The sequence below is a fragment of the Eurytemora carolleeae genome, unplaced genomic scaffold, assembly GCF_000591075.1.
Source record: "Eurytemora carolleeae unplaced genomic scaffold, Eaff_2.0 scaffold173, whole genome shotgun sequence".
NCBI lineage: Eukaryota > Metazoa > Arthropoda > Copepoda > Calanoida > Temoridae > Eurytemora > Eurytemora carolleeae.
In genome coordinates, this window is record NW_019396110.1 from 106,749 (window position 1) to 128,836 (window position 22,088).

Here is a 22,088-nt window from a genome sequence, read left to right on the forward strand (position 1 = left end):
ATTATATCTGTGTGGAAAAATCCATTGATTACGTAATTTCTTTTTGGCGCTGAATTCGGCTGCCGCGTCTAGTTCTTAATAGTTTTTAGGAGCTCTCAACTTTGTGACAGAAGACGATTAAGATCAAATAATAAAAATCGTTAAGTGCGCATGCGCTGAAATAAGTGTTAGAAAATAGTTTGCGGCATTCTGGCATCGTGTGATCAAAAAATTAAAAAAAATACTGATACGTGAATATTTACACTCAACTTGCAATACGTTGCCAAGTTTTTATAAAAAACTTCACATAGTTTATGTAAGAAAATTCATAGGTTAGAGGCTGTTTAAAATCTCAAGTTATAGTCAGAGTCAAAGCAAGTTACAGCTTGATTAAAGAATCGAGCTGTAAACTTTGTGGGCCGAGCGCCGTGGCTAGGACAGGCTAGGGGGCGGGCGTTTCGGCCACATGACCAATCTTGTAAATGTGTTACGTATGAGATCCATTTTCAAAATTGATAGGAGGGGGGTGGTCCATTTTTATTCTTCATAAGTGTATGTTGTCTATGCTGTCACTAGAAACCCATAAAACCACAGATTTCACTATCCTCAGGGGGGGGGGGGGGCTGAGCTGACATCACCACTCTTTAGGACGACATTTGACTATTACATTTTTAATATTATTTTAAACGTATAAAATCTAACAATATAAAAGTTCTTAGAATTTCAAAATGAAAGTGAGTCGCCCTGTGTGGTCAGGGGTTCTAATATCTCCAATGCGTCGCTTCTGCTCCCGTGTCGACAAAGTAAGAATTGTCGAAGTTGGACCACGGGACGGACTTCAGAACGAGAAAACTATCGTCCCAACTCATACTAAAATTGAATTTATCGACAGATTGGCTGCCGCCGGACTTTCTCACGTCGAGGCGACATCGTTTGTATCACCGAAATGGGTTCCTCAAATGGCAGATCATAAAGAGGTCCTCAGAGCTGTAAATAAACTCCCACATGGACATGTCTCATATCCAGTTCTAGTCCCAAATCTAAAGGGATTTCACTCTGCCTTAGAGTCAGGGGCCAAAGAAATTGCAATTTTTGGCGCCGCATCAGAGAGTTTTAGTCAAAAGAATATTAATTGCACCATTAGCGAGAGTCTCAACCGATTTAATGACGTAATGGCCGCAGCCAAGGCCAATGATGTAAAAGTTCGAGGTTATGTCTCCTGTGTAGTTGGCTGCCCTTACGAAGGATTAATAAATCCTGAAATAGTAGCAGAGGTTTCTGCCCGAATGTATGAGATGGGTTGCTATGAGATATCTCTCGGCGACACTATCGGGGTTGGAACTCCTGGATCATTTCGCACAATGCTGCGCTCTGTTACTAGCCGGGTACCTGTAGAACACCTTGCTGTACACTGCCATGATACATATGGACAAGCCCTAGCTAACATTTTAACCTCGCTCGAACTCGGTGTAAGAGTTGTTGATTCAAGTACAGCTGGTCTAGGAGGTTGTCCATATGCAGCCGGAGCCTCTGGAAATGTGGCGACGGAGGACGTTCTCTACATGCTTCAGGGACTAGGGCTGTCGACAGGAGTGGACCTGAACAAAGTCGCCGCGGCCGGAAATTTTATTTCTCAGGCTTTGAAACGGGAAACAATGTCAAAAGTGGGAAGAGCTATTAGTGCCAAAAAGAAATGTTAGAATAATAATTTTGTAATCTTTGTACCTGTTAGATTAGTCTATAGTATTTGAAAAAAAAAATTATTATGGCAAGCTCCCATCACGTTGATATTCCTTAATTAAAATTTTAATTTGCCAGTAAGTAGAATTCGTTTAAAAAAGATGTATTCTAAATCCCCAAAAAAATAGTTTTTGGCTTTGATTCGGTAAATTTATATTTTTTAACTCATTAAATTTTATTGAATATTTAATAATATTTATATATTTCTCTAGTCCTCATCCAAATCAAAAAATTATACTGTTAGTTACAAAATGAATTTAAATTTTAAATTGACTTCGTTGAGATCGTTTCTTGGCACTTGAATATTTAATGTTGACCGTAATTAGTATTTACAGAAAATAATGTTGGATCTAAGCAGTAAATCCCTTGGTTTGTGGGCAGGACTAGGCACAGCTGCTTTCCTAGGGTATTGTATATACTTCGATAACAGGCGCAGATCCCACCCTGACTTTAGAAGGAAGCTCCGTGAGAAAAGGAAAGCTAATTCCAAGGGTGCTAGCTCCAGCGGTCCTGCTCTTCCTGATTTCGGGGATCAAGAAGCTGTTCAAAGATTCTTCCTTCAGGTAAATTTTCTAAATGATTTGATAAAAAGCTTCTTGGTGAAATTTGAAAATACTTTTATAGCCTGTCAAGCATTGTGACCCTAAGAAATGTGAAAAGGTTAAAATTGATATTTAAACAAAAAGCCAGAAATAATTTACAACGGTGCATTAATCTTTAATTTTTATGATTGTGTGTATACTTAATAGATTGACGTCTTGCGACCTTGATTTCAAATAATCTAGTTTTGAAAGGTTTAACATGGCATTCATTAGTTTTTGAGTCTAACGAAATTACGTTGACAGTCCTTTTTGAAATGTTTAACATGGCATTCATTAGTTTTTGAGTCTAACGAAATTACGTTGACAGTCCTTTTTGAAAACTAGTATATCTGTCGGACTCGGCTTGGAATTCGTTGAAGTGAAATTTAAGTGACTTTGTATTCAAAAGTGGCAATGCCCGATATACAACGGTCGGTACCCTCTAAACCAGTGCTTAGAATCCGGATCCGTTTTGGAACCGCAACATTTTGACTGCCTGAATCCGGATCCGCAAAAATATGCGGATCCACGGATCCGGATCCAGGTGGCAAAATATGAACTGCAAAAAACAAATGTTAACTCTAAAACTCCAAATTTAAACTATTGAAAAAAGAGAGAAATTATAAAAATGTCCTGATCTCTGAATGGTTCAACAAGTTTTAGCATAAAAATAAGCGGGAAAAAAATAAGACAAAAAAATTAGAAAATTCTGCGTTGTTAAACAAATTCAGTAAATGAAGAAATAACCTGGATCTGCATCCGCATTAAAATTAAATGAATCCAAAGCACTGCTTAAAAATGTTATCTGATCAAGAATGTGGAAGATATTGTCGTTTTTCTAGAGTATTTATCTGAATTCTCTCCAGTTAAAATCTGCAAGCTAATTTTGTCAAGATACTACAATTAAAATTTCAATATTATTGACATGAATATCAAATTCAGACTTGTTCAGAAAGCCTTCAGGGTTTTGTTGTGAATCGGACTCCATCAATTAATCTATCCACCTATCTAAATATATGTTTATCTATCTATCTTTTTAGTTACAGTCCCTTGAAGAGGTTTTTTTCAGGAGTTCGCTCCAGAAATTGTTGACCGGTTAAATTAGAACTAAAAATTTTCTTATAGAAAATTGATATTTATTTAGTAAAATCATCTTGCCTCTTCTGACTTAAGTAAACAATTTTATAAGAAAAGTTCTCTAGATTTTAAAAGTTTTGTATAAAGCTAGTTAATTTCATTGAAAAAATGGCTATTTAATATAATTTTATATTTCTTTTAATTGAATTGATATTGATATATATTTTCCAATATTCAGGAGGTCCAGCTAGGAGAGGAACTCCTTGCTACAGGAGATATTCAGAACGGTGTTGAGCATCTATCCCTGGCTGTAGCTGTGTGCGGTCAGCCTCATTCTCTTCTCTCAGTTCTACAGCAGACCCTTCCCCCGCAAATATATCATCTACTCCTACAGAATTTAGAGGTAAAACAAACAAATTTATTGCCATTTTCTTCCTTTTTATAAATTAAAATCCTGGGGTGTAAATTATATTGAAGAATCATCCCCCCTCCCCCCTATTTAAAACTCACTTTTTCCTCCCCGGTATTTATTTTAATTGGGGAAAATAAATAAAATTTCGGGTAAATTGTATAAAAAAAAAATTCAAATTTCCCGATTTCTGAATGGTTCATCAATTTTTAGCATAAAAATAAGGTAAAAAATATAAAACAAAAATTTGAGAATTCTGCTTTGTTAAAAAATTTCAGTAAATCTTAAATAATTGACCTGGATCCGTGATTTGGATCCGGATCCATTTTTTTCCACGGATCCGCATCAAAATCAAATGTATCCTAAGCACTGGAAAATATACATTCCTGTCTTTTTGTATAAATCTATAGAGCTAACAACAATTCAATTCAAAATCTAATAAGATCCAGTTATTCTCAATAATAAATTCAATCCTTAACTTTGCATTATTAAACATCTATTATTGGATTAATTGACTTTTTATGATGTTAAATTTTTTTAAAAAATAGTTAAATGTTGTAATGTATACCCACTAAAAAGGGTAAATATCTTTTTCAAACAATCCCCCCCCCCCCTATTTTTTTCAGTGTATTAAGATGATTAAACGGTTTTTTTTCTCTTGAATTTGGCTTAATAAAGGATCTTTTGAGGCTAAAGTATCAACTGGTGGGATTTGTCATTTGGCAGTGCAGGTCCAATTTTGTATTAGTTTTTTTCGTGCTAAATCTTCATAATTAATTTTTGGGATAATTCTTCTCAAATTTTCTTTGAATCCACCTTATTTTGCTTTTAGATTTCATCTTAACCCGGATCTAATATTAATATTTATTTAGGTTGCACAGCAGAGAGTGCGCGTGCATGCTTCCAGTTCGTTAATGTCCTCCTTGATGCGTGGCCAGGGCGCCGAGGAGCGCGGGGCCAGCCTCGAGATCGAGGACGTTGAGTAGGACGAGGCCAAATAACCAACATCTATGTACACACAAATTTCGAAATATTTTTAAACCTCAAGTTCGATGTGTTTTTAGTCGGGTTTTTGTGATATTTACAACTCCACACTTAGTAGATGTAAAACAGCCAGTCACCTAAATAGTGTTTTATATTTTTCTGCGCTGTTTTTTGTAAATAAGAGGGCTATAGGCGCTGTTGCTCATCTCTAAATGTTTAACTTAAAGCAGTTTTCTTCTGTGCTTTTAAACCGGTCGGTATGAGTTGCGGATTTAAAATGATTTTTTCCCGCATTTCAGGCAAAATGAAGGTCCCTGGGCCTAAGAAGAAGAAGGTTGGGGGAGGGAAGAAAAAAATATCTCAGGTGAATTGTTTTTAATGGTTTGCTGAGATCTTTAAAGAAAAATAGGTGGTTTTTTAAAAATTTATAACAGGGGTTTATTCTTTCTCAAATAAGTTCAGAAAGGAANGAAAAACAAAAGTGTGATAATAGATAATTGCTATCTAATCCTAAAGTTTCATTAAGATCGGTCCAACCAATTGAGAGATATATATTTATAAAAATCCCCAAAAAACTGTTTGTAGAGCTTTTTAATCGCAGTGTTCAGTATTTTAAGTTTAATGAAAGCTTAAAACAAATCAGGTATCAAACTATAATCATTTCTGTGGTTCCGCTTGCCCGTGAACTTTTGGTGTCCTCTCTTTGAATTGTTCAAACTCAGTTTTGTTATTTATAGTTATTAGTTATATATTTATTTTTTCAAGTAAAAAAAAATTGAAACTGATAAGGTTTTATTTTTCAATCTCCTGTTGAAAAAAAACATGCATCTAAATACATTGCCGTTTTTTCGATCTTTTTTATTGGATTGTATCAGTACTTATTCAAACTTAATTAATTGCATGTTTGAATGATTAGGTGAAGAGAACTAATATAAAGCGAAACAAGATGAAGGTTAGACCCAACTCTACACCTAAATATATTCCGAACCAGAACAAGAAGGAGAAAATGCACAGTGATCAACCTCAATTATCTACTGCACAACAACAAGGTATTTATTACCCCAAATTCTTTAATCACTCCTTAAAATGTATTTCTTAATACAGCAGACAAAAAAAAACTATAAATATTTTGACCATAAGAAACATTTTATTTCTAATGCTGATGTAAATAATTACTTTAAATCATAAACTGTTTAAAACAATGAAATGCATCTGAGAAACAAGTACGTTCGATCTGTATTGTGATATTTCCTCTCTACTGGAAATAATTGAAAATATTGTAAATAATGATTGTGCTGAATTTGAAACCAAATATTATTCTCAGACCACGTGGCTTGCAACGTTTTATTTTATATAACCGTAGGGTTTAACTTTTAATTCTTAAATATATTAAATATAATACAATTTCTTAATTAACTAGGGAAAATTTTGGTTTCAAGAAAATATTTTGCGAATAATTTTGACAATAATAAAATAATTTTGTCAAAAATTATTTATAAAATTAAAATTTTATTCAAAATATTGAATGCATTTGAGAACTAATTATTTACTGAAATGTGACATTTCTTCTCTAGTGGAAATATTTGTAAATATTGATTTCAAGTAACTAAATCTTACAATATTTGTAAATATTGATTTCAAGTAATTAAATCTTACAAAATATTGATTTCAAGTAATTAAATCTTACAATATTTGTAAATATTGATTTCAAGTAATTAAATCTTACAATATTTGTAAATATTGATTTCAAGTAATTAAATCTTACAATATTTGTAAATATTGATTTCAAGTATTAAATCTTACAATATTTGACAAGTTTATGTCTAATATTGTAATCAATTCTCAAACCACAATGCACAATGCACTTGACTTGAAACGTTTTCTGGTTTGAATTTAATTTTTAATTTGTAAAACCTTGGTTTTCTAAATATAAATATAACATTTTGATACAACTCTATTAAACTGAATTGGTACTTACATTTGCTTGGAAAATATTTGTGATATTTGTTCTTAACTTCTCAGGGTCTTATTCATTTTGATGCGGATCCGGATCCAGATAATAAACTTCATCAAATATTTCTTTATATTTGCTGAAGATTTGAGAAAACAATTTCGCTAAAATTTATTTTGTCCACAGTGGATACTTTGACAGATTTATGTTGTCCACAGTGGATAATTTGACAGATTTATGTTGTCCACAGTGGATACTTTGACAGATTTATGTTGTCCACAGTGGATACTTTGACAGATTTATGTTTTCCACAGTGGATACTTTGACAGATTTATGTTGTCCACAGTGAATACTTTGACAGATTTATGTTGTCCACAGTAGATACATTGACAGATTTATGTTGTCCACAGTGGATACTTGGACAGATTTATGTTGTCCACAGTGGATACTTTGACAGATTTATGTTGTCCACAGTGGATAATTTGACAGATTTATGTTGTCCACAGTGGATAATTTGACAGATTTATTTTGTCCACAGTGGATACTTTGACAGATTTATGTTGTCCACAGTGGATAATTTGACAGATTTATGTTGTCCACAGTGGATACTTTGGCAGAATTATGTTGTCCACAGTGGATAATTTGACAGATTTATGTTGTCCACGGTGGATACTTTGACAGATTTATGTTGTCCACAGTGGATAATTTGACAGATTTATGTTGTTCACGGTGGATACTTTGACAGATTTATGTTGTCCACAGTGGATACTTTGACAGATTATGTTGTCCACAGTGGATACTTTGACAGATTTATGTTTTGAGAAAAAATATTTTTTTTTGTATATTTTTGCGAATCAGGAATTAAAATTTTGCGGATCCAATGAGTCCTCACCCGGAAATGATTTTTATCATTTAAATGAGGAAAAAATCATATTTGGATGTAAATCGCCGAAATCCTAATCGATCAATCAATTGTTTGATTAATTGTTTGATGTTCAGCGAACCAGGCGGAGAATGACAAGGATAGGGACAGCGCCCTTTTAGAGCTGGCGGAGAACCTTTCGGAGGAAGACAAGGAGTTTATCAGGAGAATGGACAGGAAGAGGAAGAAGGGAGGGAAGGACAAGGAGGAGGAGGAGGAGATCGATGAGATGGAGAAGGGAGCTATAGACAGAATAAACGCAGAAAACGACAGGTTAGCTTTACGCAACGTTTCCCGTTGCCGTAATCTGGGATTTTCAAAATGTTTAAAAACTACAAATAAACAAAGAATTGTCAGATATTTGAATTCATGAACAGAATTAGGGTCAGTAACATGTTGTCTAGTACATCTGAGGCAGAATTTTAAGAATTTGAGCCGCGTCTCAAAAATTGTTGTTTCCGCTCTAAATTGAATTCAATGTTTCGAGATTTAAGCCAGCGCTCAATTGAATGCTTTTAGAGGTTCAACGACGCAGTTTAAATTCTTTAAATTTGGTCTCTTGACGAAAGTTTACTAGGCAAACTTCTACCAGGCCATTAACAGATCGCAATCGCATATTATGGAATATCAAAAAAAGTATTGCAATTATTATCGGGCGACCTTGCACGTAATTATTTATGTTTTATACCATTCCATAAGGATAAAGGGAAAGTTTTGATATTAGAACGGTATTATTATATTTAATATTAAAATTAATTTCAGGAATTAAAGCCAATTTTCGTTCCGAGGATTTCTAGAAACACAATCATATTTTCTCATATTCAAATTGAATTCTAAAAGGTTCCCTTTAATGTATTAGCATTTTTATGGATTTTACCGAACATTACCTAGGATATTTCAAATCGAATTTTTTAATAAAAAAAACCTTTTTTTATCGCAAAGAAAGGAAACTACATTTTTTAAAGCTAAAACTAATCAAACTTGATTTAAAGTGTTTCTAATATATTTTCTTAAATGATTTTATGATTTTTCAGTCAAAAGAAGATGAAAGCAATGCTCCCAATCAAAACTAAAGCTGGTTTAAAAGAAAGAAATATTGAAGTATCTGATCATGAAGAAGAAGAGGAGGAAGAGGAAGAGGAGGATGAGGTTGCTCCTAAGAAGGCGAAGGGTGCAGATGATGATGATATGGACGAGGATGAGGAAGAGGAGAACAAAGTTAAAGAACCTGAAATAGCACCCGGAGAAGAAGTATCTGTAGTTGAACTCTACGCTCGGAGAAAAGAACTTCTTCTTGAGAAGAAAATCCACATTGGAAGCTTGGCCTCTAGTTTCCTTGAGGCCCCGGAGGACCGACTACCCAACCTCCAGAAGCTTGTTAAGCTGGTGAGCGCCCAGCAGCCGGAGTCCGTTATTATCAGCGTACAGAGGCTGGCGGCTGCTAGTGTCCTCGAGGTTCTAAAGGACGTGACTCCAGGATATAAGATCTCTCATCATAATACGGAAGAGAAGCTTAAGAAAGAAACCCTGAAGCTGCAGAAGTATGAAGCTGAGCTGCTCCGCTGCTACAAGCTCTATCTCCTCAAACTTGAAAAACCTCTAAATTTATTCAAAAAACGCGGGAAAACTAAACCAGCGTTGGAAGTTAAACAAGCCGAATTCTTTTTATCCTGTATGTGTCAACTTCTGGTAGTTCATCCTCACTTCAACTTTGCTAAGAATATTCTCCACGCTATCACTCCAATCCTGACCTCTGGGCACCCTGGGGCCAGGAACATGGTTAAAAAGACCCTTGAGGAGGTGTTCAAGGGGGATATGAGGGGGGAGATCTCTCTAGAGGCTGCGAGGCTGATAAATCATCTGGTGAAGAGTAGAAAGCATAAAGTGAGGACAGAGGTTGTTGACGTCCTTCGTGCGCTCAGGTAAAATTTTCAGCATATTTTAGGACATTTTGGATGGTTCTATCGTAATCTATAAAATGTCTGTGGCCCGTCATAATTTAAACAAGTTTGCATAGAAAAAGTGACAATTTTTTCTTTAAATTTAAAAACAAAAAACGGCATAATCCGCGTAATTTTGGTCTAATGATCTACGACTAATTGCTGCTTAAAAAGCAACATTTTGAAACTTTAAGTCCACCATTTTTATATAATTTAAAAAAGTATATTTATCTTTTGTGAAAGGTAAATGGAATGCTTGATACAATTTCATTCTCTCTATCTATTAATTATTTTATTTTGCCATTGTTATTTTACCTACGACCATTTCTCATCGTTCATTATTAAACCATTAAATAAAATAAAATTCACAGATTCTTCCGTTTCAATTGGTGTATTTTCGAAAATTTCAAAGTCTAAGCAGTAGAAATATTTGTTAAATCTGATCGGCGCGCGATCATGAAAAAATTCGGCATGATCGTTTTAGTCTTTTTGGTGGTTGTATGTTCAGAAGAAAAAAAATTGGATAAGTTAAAAAATAATGAATCTTGACTATTTTTTTCACATTTGTTTATTCCTCCTAATGTTAAAAAGTTATTACTGTCTCAAAACTTAATTTGATTTGATTTCCAGAATTAAGAACGTGAACCTAGACAAGGAGAAAGAGGACGAGATCGACATGAAGAAGAAGGAGGCTCGGAAGCAGAAGCTGATGGAGAAGAATAAGATCTCCAGGATGGAGAAGAAGAGGAAGAAGAAGCTGGAGCTGCTGGAGAGGGAGATGTTGGAGGCGAGGGGAGAAGAGGGGAAGAAGGTGAAGGAGAAGTTCTTCACTGAAGCGACTAAACTAGTTTTCACAATTTACTTCAGAATTCTTAAATCCTTCCCAAGAAGTAATCTCATGGGTGAGTTTTAAAATATTTAAAACTGTAGAAAACGAACCTTACACATTGTTTAAAATACAAATTTACCCAAAACAATTCATCTTTTTCCATTTTGAAGCAATTTTCTATTCTAATCGCAGTAGGATAAAATTAAAGTTTTGGTACAAAAAGCTTTTATAAAACTTTTTAAAAAATTTAAAAAAAACCTTTATACCCTTATCTTTAAATAGCTCATTAAGTTTTTTATATAGAAAAAACAAAGCGAAAAAAAGAAGAAGAAAAAATCTTCTTTTATTCAATAAATCTTTAAGAATTGTTCATGACCTGGATCCGGTCAAAATGAAATGGATCCTAAACACTGGCTAAGAATTTGTTGATCCAATAGATCCTAAGTCATGTAGAAAAATATATCCCCATGTTTAGGATCTGTACTGGAGGGGTTGGCAAAGTTTGCTCACGTGATCAATCTTGAGTTCTTCTCCGACCTCATCTCCGTGTTCAGAGACCTTCTTTCCGTAGACTTCCTTTCTCACAGGGAGCAAATCAAATATTTAAGCAAATATTATGAAAATATACACAGTCCAAAAATAGATTTTTTATGATAAAAGAAAAACAATGCACTGAGAGACCGGAAAAGCACTTCTTAAATTTCTTTAATTTTTAGTTTTTATTTGGAAAAAATATTTAGAATTTTAATAAAGCTTTTTTAGATTATTAAAATTCTTAGAATAGTTCTTCCTTAGTTATAAAGTACATAAAATTTTTCTATTGCTTTCAGTAAAAAGTCTTTTTTTCGATTAATTATCAGTTATTTTAGAACCTATTCAATAAAATCTTTTGTATCGTTCTTTTAATTCAAAGTTTAAAGATCTTTATCCTTCAAAAGATTTATTTTATGTTTAATTTGAAAACGTCATCCATCTAATTATAAATGGTCTGAACAGGTGTCGAAAATAGAAAAAAAAAGGAAACTTGTATTTTTTATGTACTTAGCACCGGTCGTAATTTTCACTGCGTCCATGCGCCGCAGTTAAAAATGTATTTATGCGTTCATTTTTANCCCCCCCCCTCCCTGGCATAGTTCGGATTTTGTTAAATGATAGATAGATAAACTGTCCGTCCTACTGGCTGTGCTAAAAAAATTGAGGATGGGAGAGTCCTTAAACTACCGTAGTAGTATGATTGATCCCTTATCTTTAAGAATCATTGAATTACATGATTTGTTCACTGATATTTGATCTGCCTCCTAAAATTTCCTAGTCTAAATGAGCTCTATTTTTTAACAAGTTAAAATTATATTTGTCAAAAATCCTGATTCCAAATATTGAATTGAAAACAGGGACAGCTTACTTCTGGTAAGCACGGTGTTCACGATCCTCTCTGGGCAGGGGGAGGCCCTCAACATCGACCCCGCCTCCTTCTACATACATCTATACAACAATATGTTCCTCCTTGACTCTATCAGGTACCCAAACTTTTAGAAAAGAAAAATTAAGAATCAAACAAAGAAAATTAAATATAAATTAGAAAAGCCAAAATAAAAGTTTAAAAAAACCTTCGTAAAAAAAATGTAAAAAGATTGTGCGAACTCTTACATTTTTAGAACACATGAGGACGTTCCCTTAGCGGTGAAAGCGCTCTCGGATATGTTGATAAAACGCAGAAAGCGCGTTAGCCGGGGTCGTGTGCTTGCCTTCTCTAAGCGCCTGGGAACCCTGTCCTTACAGCTTCTTCACCACGGAGCAGCTGCCTGCCTGGGGCTGCTCCGGCAGCTGATTAGTACACATACAGTTGCTCTGCAGCTCCTGGATAGTGATCACGAGGTCAGAAAAATCCTACTGAGTACAGACTGTTTAAAAATTGTGTAATTGAACCTCTCCTTCGTTTGTTTTAAGTCTTAATTTTTGGTCATATTGTTAAGTTCTTAATTTTGTAGGGGTTATTGTTTCTGTTAAAATACATATTTAATAAAAATCTAACATTCTTAATTATATTTTAACATATTAGTAATCTTGCTTATTCACCTGGCTTAGGAGCTTGGATCGTTATTTTCAGGCTTTTTTCGCCAAGAATCTCTGCCTTAACCAGGGCAGTAACTAAAGGAGGGGGGGGGGGGCATCCGACGCTTCCCAATCCCCACCCCTATTAGATAAAAATTAGGGTGAAATAAGTGGTTTTTCATTGTGTTACAGGGCTCTACCCCCCTCCCCACCCCCTTCTTACACTTTTAGTTATGGTCCTGGCCCTAACTGTATCATCTTTTTAATTTTAATGCCAAGGGGGGGGGGGGGGGGAATTAGATTTCCCTAATAATGAACTATTCTAGGTTGGTTCTGGTGTATTTGATCCTACAGTACAAGATCCAGAACATTCTTCTGCTAGTAATACAACAGCATGGGAACTCTCACTCCTTGTCAATCATTATCATTCACCTACTGCCAGGTAGATTGTAGAGGTCATACAGTTCATTAAGTACAGGTCATACAGTACATTAATTACAGGTCATACAGTACATTTAGTGCAGGTCATACAGTACATTTATCTGTAATACTGAGCCCAAAACTTTAGACAGGGTATTGTTATGAAAACAAGTTTTTAAAATCCGGGTTTCATGAATGGGGTCATGCAATTTTCTTAAAATCGATATTTTTATTATGAAATATAATTTTAAGAAGTAAGAATATAAATACCTGTTTAGATCTAACTCTTCATTATAAACCTTATTTAGGATAGCTGAACATATTTCTGCGCAGTGTCCGCCCTCAGGAGAACTATCATTACCTCAGGTCAAGACATTTATTCCTAGGGGGAGGGGGGGGGGGGATAGAGAGAGATTTGAATGCCGATTGCTCAGGTCAAATCTTGCTTGATCTGCCATTTTGTGAAATATCCTGAAGTAAATACTACCTCTTTCATTGCCCAATAAGTTTTACAGTTACTATACAAGGAGTCTTTTTATTCATAATTATGTTTGATATGGAAATTGAAACCATTTTGGCAGGGAAATTTTAACATAAGATCGACATTCGACATAATTAAAGAAAACATTGACAATTAAAAATTCGCAAAACAATTTCCTAGTAACTTTAATTTTCTGCTTTTCGCAATGTAAACACTTTTTATTCTTTTCTTTTTAGGATTTAAAGAAACCGGCAGAAGAGCTGTTTTCCAGTTTTTCCATGGACGAAATGGGATTCTCTCCGGCCATAAAACCGCCGGGGAAACGAACCGGAAAGAAAGGAACTCCCTCCACCATCACCCTCCCCCTGGATTCAGTTCTTTGTCCAGAAAATTTAGATTTTTTTACAGCGTGTAAAAAATAATATTTTTTTATATTTTCCAGATAAAAATGTCGAGTCGAGCGCTTCGGAAGATGCGGAATGAGGACGACCTCCCCTCCCCGGAGGAAGAGGACGAGGTTGCTTCACCAGCTCGTAAACCCACCGGAGCAAACGCATTCTCTTTGGTAAATCTTGGACATTAATTTTTGTTAATATTTCGAGCAAAGAAGTAATTACACAGAGTGTAAATACTAGTTTTTTGTTAAACTTAATTGCGTTCTACTTTTGTTTTTGTTTCAGCTGTTGAATGCGTCCTACTTTTGTTTGTTTTAACTGTTGAATGCGTCCAATTTTTCTTTGTTTCAGCTGTTGAATGCGTCATGCTCAGAGTCCGAGGACAAGGACGAGGACCCCGAGGACATCGTCCCATCCCAACCCTCGACTGCCGAGACAAAAAAGAAGAAAAAAAGAAAAAAGAAAACTGGGAAAAGAGCCGTAGTTCAAAGTAGCGAAGATAACCTTGACCTGGATGAGGTCGAGGCCAGCTTGAAGTGGGTGGAGAACACCCTCGGCCCCGCCCCTGCCGTCCAGGCACCCAAGGTTCTCCCCGCCCACCCTCTCAAGGAGGTGCTGGGTATAGAAAACAAACATCTTAACCCGGAGAATGAAATGAAAAAGATCTTTGGTTCAAGAGTTGTTCAGACAGAGAATAGGTAGGACTAGGTTAAAGGGAGTGTTCACTCTTGTTATAAAAGGGAGAGTAAGACTACTTTATTACTTACTTTTTTTTATTTATGTATGTACTTTTGTATTTACTGAGTTACATATTTTCATAATCTTCTATTTTTTTTTTTATTTAGTTTACTACTTAGTCGTAACTTTTATGCTACTTAAAATGATAGTTTTTCTGCTTTGAGGATAAAGAATAATATTTGAAGGGGGNTTTTTAAAGTAATGATTAAATTACTGTTCTAGGAGAAAACAACGAGGACGGGTTCAGCTCCGTGGATCTGTTCTTATCACACCTAAACCAGCCTGGCCCAGTGCTAACAGGTAACAGTAAGGGGGGGGGGGTGTATAGATTTGGTTTACGTATTTTATCTCTGATTGCAGATCTGGTTTATCAATGAGAATTTCATCTTCTCTGATTATAGATCTGGTTTATCTATGAGAATTTCATCTTCTCTGATTATAGATCTGGTTTATCAATGAAAATTTCATCTTCTCTGATTATAGATCTGGTTTATCTATGAGAATTTCATCTTCTCTGATTATAGATCTGGTTTATATATGAGAATTTCATCTCCTCTGATTATAGATCTGGCTTATCAATGAGAATTGTTGAAAGTGAGAAGGACGGACAATGGTTTACTTGGGATCATTCCCCACAGTATCAGGTACAGATAACCCTCACTCAAACATATCATTGATTTATCCCCCTTCCCCCGCCTCTTCAAATCTAACTCACAGCAACCTCTTTAAAATATCGCTTTAAAAAATGGTGAATGATGCAGTAGAATTTAAAAAATTGTGAATTATAGAGTGGAATTATAAAATGGTGAGTTATAGAGTAGAATTTAAAAAATGGTGAAATATAGAGTAGAATTTAAAAAATGATGAATGATGGAGTAGAATTTAAAAAATGGTGAATCATAGAGTAAAATTTAAAAAACGGTGAATGATGGAGTACAATTTAAAAAATGGTGAATTATGGAGTAGAATTTAAAAAATGGGGAATGATGGAGTAGAATTTAAAAAATGGTGAATGATGGAGTAGAATTTAAAAAATGGTGAATTATGGAGTAGAATTTAGAAAATGGTGAATAAGGAGTAGAATTTCATAAAATTGTAAAGATGATAGTTCATTAAAATATTTTTAGTTAGTTCATCACTTTTGGTCACATTTGGAAAGTGAACTGAAATAATAATTTGGACGTGTACTGTACTTAAAAAAAGCTAGTAAAAAATGGCTATAAATTAGCTTGATATCTTAATTTACAAAGAAGTTCTGTCAAATAAAATCATGCAGGGTTGGGCCAAAATTGCCTCGAAGTTAGAACTTAAGGAGGTCAACCAGAGGTCACGGGAGTCTGAAATTTTTAATTAAATGTTTTTGAATAATATTCTAGTTGTGTGCATTTGAAGAAAATCCATTACAATGACTTGCATGATTTCCAAAAACCGGCTGGTAGTGTCCGGGGCGATGGGTGGTAGTGTTCGCACTTATCAGCAGCTTCTTAATGAATAGATCTGTGCATGGAGGGTTACTTTCGCTTACAGTCCCTTTTAGCCGTTTTGTGTTTATTAATATTCTGTAAATATTATGATTCGTTTCTGATGCTGATTTCCAGTTTAATGGCGTTAAAAAATGTATCACATTCCTGTAAAACATTCTTATAACAAAAATCGAGATAATTGTTTTTTTATTGTTCTAGAGTGTACAGCTGGATTTCCTGTCTGCTGTGGAAAGTATGAATCCGGACAGAATTATGAAAATTTTAAACAATCATCCAATGCATATAGACAGTATGCTACAGATGGCCGAAATTTGTAAAATGGGCGAGGATTCAGCTATGGCCGCCGAACTTGTAGGTATAAATTTATACACCTGGATTATTTTGTAAAGGTTAATGTGTTTTTAAAGGGTAACATAATTTTAAGTAAAATAGTAAAACTTGATGTTAAAATTATAAAATTTATTACGGTTTAAAAATCAAGGTGATTGCCCTGAATTTGCCAGTTTTTAAATACAGTCTCTGAAAACAAATTTGATTTGAAGGATGTTTTGCCGTCTTACATCTTTCTTCCACACTTTTAATCACAAATATCTTATTTTTTCATGATAGAACATAATTGGATGTGTCAAACAAACAGTCCACTGAAAATTCCCTGTTAGGTTTTATTAGTTTTTTTCACAACTTAATTATTGTTCTTAAATTACATCCATCGATTCAGTTTTTGATGAAAATGAGTGTTTTTAAAAACAAGTTCAAAGGTCCAAACCGAAAAATATTTTTTTCTGAAAGTTTCATATCATGGTACAGTGAAGTGTGTATCTGTGGGGAAAATGATGATAAAAGAAAATGTAATTTACAAGTTATTTTTTACACTTCTTAAATTTCTGAATTTTAATAAAAAAAATTATTTTAGAAAGAACTCTTTACGCTCTTGAGTCTTCTTTTCATCCCTGTTTTAACCTGGCCGCGGGGTCATCTCATCTAGATTACAGGTTCATATTTGTAGATTACAGGTTCATATTTATAGATTAAAGGTTCATATTTATAGATTACAATTTAGAAAATTAGCGGCAAGCTTAAAAATGGACACTGAACCTTCAAAATTTATGTATATTTACGTATTTTAAAGTCTGAACAACTACAATTTTTATGTGAGCTACTAAATATTTAGTTAATTCTAAATAAGAACTTGTTTAAATTTAAAAATTGGACATTCATACTTTTTTGAAAACTTTCTCCGCTAAATTTATTTAAAGTTTAAATTCTGTGGTGAAAATCAACCAAAATTAAAATTAAGATAAGATAAAGTTTATTGCTAAAATAAATGTATCTGTATACAGATAGAGTTTACAATCACAAAATTGATGATTATATTAACAATACAAGTATAAAGCAATTAGGTGGAAAATAGCTCTTGGCTGTTTTGATTATTTTTTCCACCTAATTTTAGTAATAATAACAAAATATTTCAATTAAATAGATTTAAGGAGAACGATTAGAGATCAGGGTGCGAATTTATCTTATGCAAAATAGTTTATACATTAATTCGAATAACTAGAGTTTAAAGTAATTTTCTGACATGTACACAACAAATATCAAAGCATATTAAAACATATCTAATTAGTTTTACATGAATAGCAATTCGGTTTATAACACATTGTCCTATAATTTTCAAAAAGAGAATTTAGTCGTCTATTTTTAAATATACTTAGAGAGTTGCTTCTTTTTAAGTCAAGAGGCAGGTTATTCCACATCTTAAGAAGAGAGCTTGATGGTAAATACTGTAATGAGCACATTTTTAAAAATGTCAAGTTTATAGTTAAGAGATCTTTCAAAGTTTCCAAGCTTTTTAAAAATATTTTCAAAAGATGCAGGAAGAAGTTTATGTGTATATTTATACATAAATATAGCTTGGTTAAAGTCTACCAGATCATTAATCTTTAGAATCTTATACTTAAGGAAAAGAGGATCACTATGAGACGTGGCTTTTGAGTTATCAATTAATTGTATTGCTCGTTTCTGTAAAATGTGAATTTGTTTCATTTCTGAACATTTGTTACATCCCCAGGCTGAAATTCCATATTCATATCGAAATAAAGAGTTGTAAATGGTTAGTTTAATATTACTAGGAATAATATTTTTTACACTTTACAAAGCAAAAACTGCACTGGATGCTTTGTTTTTAACCGCCTTAAGATGATGGTTCCAGTTAAGATTTTCGTCTAAATGAACACCTACAAACTTAAAAGATTCATTTTTGCTTCCAGTTCCTACTCTTTCTATATCTTTATTATCTATTTGAAGTTTAAGCGAGGTGATACTTACATCTTCTTTTTTATTTTTGAAGAGAATATATTTGGTTTTAGACGCATTCAAAGTCAGTTTGTTTGCTTTAAACCAATCTTCTATTTTTGAGAGCTCAAAATTTGCCAAATCATATAAGTCGTGTAAGCTTTTTGAAGAAAGTTGCAGATAAATACCCTAAGGCAAAACAGAAAACTATCTGTGCTATTGAAAACTTTCCCTTGAAGGGACTGTAAACGTAATCTTCATTGATAGCCTGGCATGTCTGATTCACAACGCTACCCTTAAAACCTTGATCTGATCACGTATAAGTTAAGTACCCACGTTTTTTTAGTTTTGAAACTGTTCATCATTTGCAGTTTTTCAACTAAAGTGACTTGCGCATTTCTTGCTTCAGAAATAACTGTTCGAGTTAATTTAGGTTAGGAAAGCAAAGCTATCTTCCATAATATTGACAAGATGAAGGCTTCAAGGATATCGTTGTGAATCAGGCATGTCTTTTTAATGGAGGATCACTTATTACCACAGTTTCTTTAAGAACTGGTATTATTAACATATTAAAGAAGCTCTGACATGTAAATCTAAGATATGGTATTACAAGTATTATATTTACAAGTTAAACATGAAACCATGAGAAAAGAACATCAATTTGTAATTAGACAACACAATCCCATATAATCCTCAATCATAGATGGCGTACTGTTCATCAAAGTCAATCTTGCTTATTCACCTGGCTTAGGAGCTTGGATCGTTATTTTCAGGCTTTTTTCGCCAAGAATCTCTGCCTTAACCAGGGCAGTAACTAAAGGAGGGGGGGGGGGGCATCCGACGCTTCCCAATCCCCACCCCTATTAGATAAAAATTAGGGTGAAATAAGTGGTTTTTCATTGTGTTACAGGGCTCTACCCCCCTCCCCACCCCCTTCTTACACTTTTAGTTATGGTCCTGGCCCTAACTGTATCATCTTTTTAATTTTAATGCCAAGATTATTTAGGAGACAGGAAAACCGGTCTTTTTTCATTGCTCTTTTCCGCCATATTAGCTACGTATCTTCTAGAGCTTGCTATAGGACTGCTTTAGAGTTAACTAAGGTAATTATACGTATCTTCTAGAGCTTGATATATTGCTCTAGAGTTAAATAAAGTAAGTATTGCACTTTTTCGACATATTAGCTATGTGTCTTCTAGAGCTTGCTATAGGACTGCTCTAGAGTTGACAAAAGGTAATTATTGCTCTTTTCCGCCATATATTAGCTACGTTTCTTCTGGAGCTTGCTATAGGACTGCTCTAGAGTTGACAAAGGTAATTATTGCTCTTTTCCGCCCTATATTAGCTACGTTTCTTCTAGAGCTTGCTATAGGACTGCTCTAGAGTTGACAAAGGTAATTATTGCTCTTTTCCGACATATATTAGCTACGTTTCTTCTGGAGCTTGCTATAGGACTGCTTTAGAGATCATTAAACTTTTTTCGTCATATTAGCTACATATCTTCTAGAGCTTGCTCTAGAACTGCTTTAGAGATCATTAAACTAATTATTGCTTATTTTCCGTCTCTTGATCTCCTACAGGGTTATCCACAAAATACGAGACTTGAAACTCTTCAATTATGACGATCCCAAGTTTAAATCACGTCTTCTGCCTTGAATATCGTCTTTATAGTTGCAGGGAATTATGCAAATAGGAAACAGTTAGGAATCAGGATTTATTCCGTACAGTCGTTTCTGAAGTCTCATTCTTTGTGGGTAACCCTGTATATTCTCTAGATACTACTAATCTTGGATCCTGATGAGGACCCCCTAGCTGCTATATTGATGGTGGATTTCTATGCTCTCCGAGCCCGTGAATATAAATGGTTGGTCGAGCTTCATAAAGTCTGGGATAGAACAAGGTAGGTTTGCAGTACGTTAGGTAGATTTGCAGTACGTTTGGTAGGTTAGCAATACGTTTGGTATGTTTGCATTATGCTTGGTAGGTTTGCAGTACGTTAGATAGATTTACAGTACGGTAGATAGATTTACTGATCGTTAGATAGATTTACCGTAGGTTAGTTATATTTATAGTACGTTATGACGTAGATTTAAAGTACGTTGGGTAGATTTACAGTACGTTATGTAGATTTACAGTACGTTATGTAGATTTACAGTACGTTAGGTATATTTACAGTACGTTAGGTATATTTACAGTACGTTAGGTAGATTTACAGTACGTTATGACGTAGATTTAAAGTACGTTGGGTAGATTTACAGTACGTTAGGTAGATTTACAGTACGTTAGTGACGTAGATTTACAGTACGTTGGGTAGATTTACAGTACGTTAGGTATATTTACAGTACGTTAGGTATATTTACAGTACGTTAGGTAGATTTACAGTACGTATTTACAGTACGTTAGGTAGATTTACAGCACGTTGGGTATATTTACAGTACGTTAGGTATATTTACAGTACGTATTTACAGTACGTTAGGTAGATTTACAGCACGTTGGGTAGATTTAAAGTACGTTAGGTAGATTTACAGCACGTTGGGTATATTTACAGTACGTTAGGTATATTTACAGTACGTATTTACAGTACGTTAGGTAGATTTACAGCACGTTGGGTAGATTCACAGTACGTTAGGTAGATTTACAGTACGTTAGGTAGTTTTACAGTACGTTGGGTAGATTTACAGTACGTTAGGTAGATTTACAGTACGTTGGGTAGATTTACAGTACGTTAGGTAGATTTACAGTACGTTGGGTAGATTTACAGTACGTTAGGTAGATTTACAGTACGTTGGGTAGATTTACATTACGTTGGGTAGATTTACAGTACGTTAGGTTAGATTTACAGTACGTTAGGTAGATTTATAGTACGTTGGGTATATTCACAGAATGTTAGGTAGATTTACAGCACCTTAGGTAGATTTACAGTACGTTAGGTAGATTTATAGTACGTTGGGTATATTCACAGAATGTTAGGTAGATTTACAGCACCTTATGTTATTTGCTGTCCGTCATTATGTTTACTTTTTACTTTTAAATGCTTTAGTTATCTTTCTTGAAGGGCTGTCAAAATAATTTAATTGAATTAGAAGATTTCCCTTAATTACACTTATTTAAGAAGTACAGTTTAACCTACATTTATTTTTATCTTTAAAAATGTGTGATTTTTGTACCCATGGTCCCGCATTTTCTAAAACTTAAACCTTTCAACAAAAATGTGTTGGAAAAAAAATATTTTAACACTGAGTTCTACGTCATAGTATTTCTGATCTAGAGGTTTTTTGGTTTTTCTCGTGAATTCTTTATTGCACTCTTCAATTGTAGCGTCACATGATATGTTGATACTAATTCTCTAAATTCTCTAAATGAAAAATTCCAGTGTTATTTTCTAGAAAATAGTTGTCATTGTAGAAAAAAATGTTTAAGAAATGTCAAAGAAAAACTTTTTTTCAATACCTAAATTTAATATGACAAAATAATGTGTGTTTTCTTCAGAAACCTCTCTCAGTTGCCAAATATTTCGTACAGTCTGGCCTTGGCAACTTTTCATCTGTCTTTATCTGACCCTGGTTTGACCGGGTCAGCTGATCAATATCTTCAGGAGGCACTCGTTCATTTCCCAGAGGTTCTCCTCCCACTTCTAGGTAATTATCTTCTTTATTTTTGTAGATTGGAGAACTTTTTTCTGAAAAAATGAAAATACGAACATTTGACATTAAAGGGGATGGTGGAGTTGGCACATTTGATGTAGGGGGGGGGGGGCCTGCCTTCATTTTTGGTTCAAATCTTCCAATTTTTTGGGTGCACGCCTAATTAGTGA

General features: G+C 34.2%; 4 protein-coding genes across 4 annotated transcripts in view; all 4 read left to right on the plus strand.

Moving 5' to 3' along the window:
* Nucleotides 1-665: 665 nt before the first annotated feature.
* On the plus strand, nucleotides 666-1,688 carry LOC111695209 (hydroxymethylglutaryl-CoA lyase, mitochondrial). Its single transcript, XM_023464436.1, has one exon. It carries the CDS (start codon nucleotides 708-710, stop codon nucleotides 1,677-1,679), a length of 972 nt encoding a protein of 323 aa, XP_023320204.1. The 5' UTR covers nucleotides 666-707; the 3' UTR covers nucleotides 1,680-1,688.
* Nucleotides 1,689-2,025: 337 nt separating this feature from the next.
* On the plus strand, nucleotides 2,026-5,069 carry LOC111695211 (mitochondrial import receptor subunit TOM20 homolog B). Its single transcript, XM_023464437.1, has 3 exons — nucleotides 2,026-2,282; nucleotides 3,616-3,780; nucleotides 4,659-5,069. Exons 1-3 carry the CDS (start codon nucleotides 2,061-2,063, stop codon nucleotides 4,770-4,772), a joined length of 501 nt encoding a protein of 166 aa, XP_023320205.1. The 5' UTR covers nucleotides 2,026-2,060; the 3' UTR covers nucleotides 4,773-5,069.
* LOC111695207 (nucleolar complex protein 3 homolog) lies at nucleotides 5,021-13,808 on the plus strand. The gene is made up of 11 exons (XM_023464434.1): nucleotides 5,021-5,134; nucleotides 5,687-5,819; nucleotides 7,721-7,916; nucleotides 8,678-9,565; nucleotides 10,214-10,485; nucleotides 10,888-10,999; nucleotides 11,804-11,929; nucleotides 12,068-12,287; nucleotides 12,791-12,906; nucleotides 13,193-13,250; nucleotides 13,602-13,808. The coding sequence occupies exons 1-11, from the start codon at nucleotides 5,030-5,032 to the stop codon at nucleotides 13,785-13,787; spliced, it is 2,412 nt and encodes an 803-aa protein (XP_023320202.1). The 5' UTR covers nucleotides 5,021-5,029; the 3' UTR covers nucleotides 13,788-13,808.
* Nucleotides 13,808-22,088, plus strand: part of LOC111695208 (transcription factor 25) — a 14,931-nt gene continuing 6,650 nt past the window's right edge. The window contains exons 1-9 of the mRNA XM_023464435.1: nucleotides 13,808-13,930; nucleotides 14,112-14,458; nucleotides 14,721-14,798; nucleotides 15,064-15,142; nucleotides 16,181-16,337; nucleotides 16,896-16,974; nucleotides 19,281-19,377; nucleotides 20,050-20,174; nucleotides 21,764-21,912. Of these exons, the coding sequence (XP_023320203.1) occupies nucleotides 13,814-13,930; nucleotides 14,112-14,458; nucleotides 14,721-14,798; nucleotides 15,064-15,142; nucleotides 16,181-16,337; nucleotides 16,896-16,974; nucleotides 19,281-19,377; nucleotides 20,050-20,174; nucleotides 21,764-21,912 (1,228 nt within the window). The 5' untranslated portion in view covers nucleotides 13,808-13,813. The remainder of the gene's footprint in view (nucleotides 13,931-14,111; nucleotides 14,459-14,720; nucleotides 14,799-15,063; nucleotides 15,143-16,180; nucleotides 16,338-16,895; nucleotides 16,975-19,280; nucleotides 19,378-20,049; nucleotides 20,175-21,763; nucleotides 21,913-22,088) is intronic.

Excerpts from the sequence above, each read along its gene's own strand:
- LOC111695209 (XM_023464436.1), top strand. The coding sequence starts at position 708 with ATGAAAGTGAGTCGCCCTGTGTGGTCAGGGGTTCTAATATCTCCAATG.
- LOC111695211 (XM_023464437.1), top strand. The coding sequence starts at position 2,061 with ATGTTGGATCTAAGCAGTAAATCCCTTGGTTTGTGGGCAGGACTAGGC. Across the intron at positions 2,283-3,615 it reads TTCAAAGATTCTTCCTTCAG|GAGGTCCAGCTAGGAGAGGA; the intron begins GTAAATTTTCTA and ends TCCAATATTCAG. Across the intron at positions 3,781-4,658 it reads TACTCCTACAGAATTTAGAG|GTTGCACAGCAGAGAGTGCG; the intron begins GTAAAACAAACA and ends ATATTTATTTAG.
- LOC111695207 (XM_023464434.1), top strand. The coding sequence starts at position 5,030 with ATGAGTTGCGGATTTAAAATGATTTTTTCCCGCATTTCAGGCAAAATG. Across the intron at positions 5,135-5,686 it reads GGAAGAAAAAAATATCTCAG|GTGAAGAGAACTAATATAAA; the intron begins GTGAATTGTTTT and ends TTGAATGATTAG. Across the intron at positions 11,000-11,803 it reads GTAGACTTCCTTTCTCACAG|GGACAGCTTACTTCTGGTAA; the intron begins GGAGCAAATCAA and ends AATTGAAAACAG.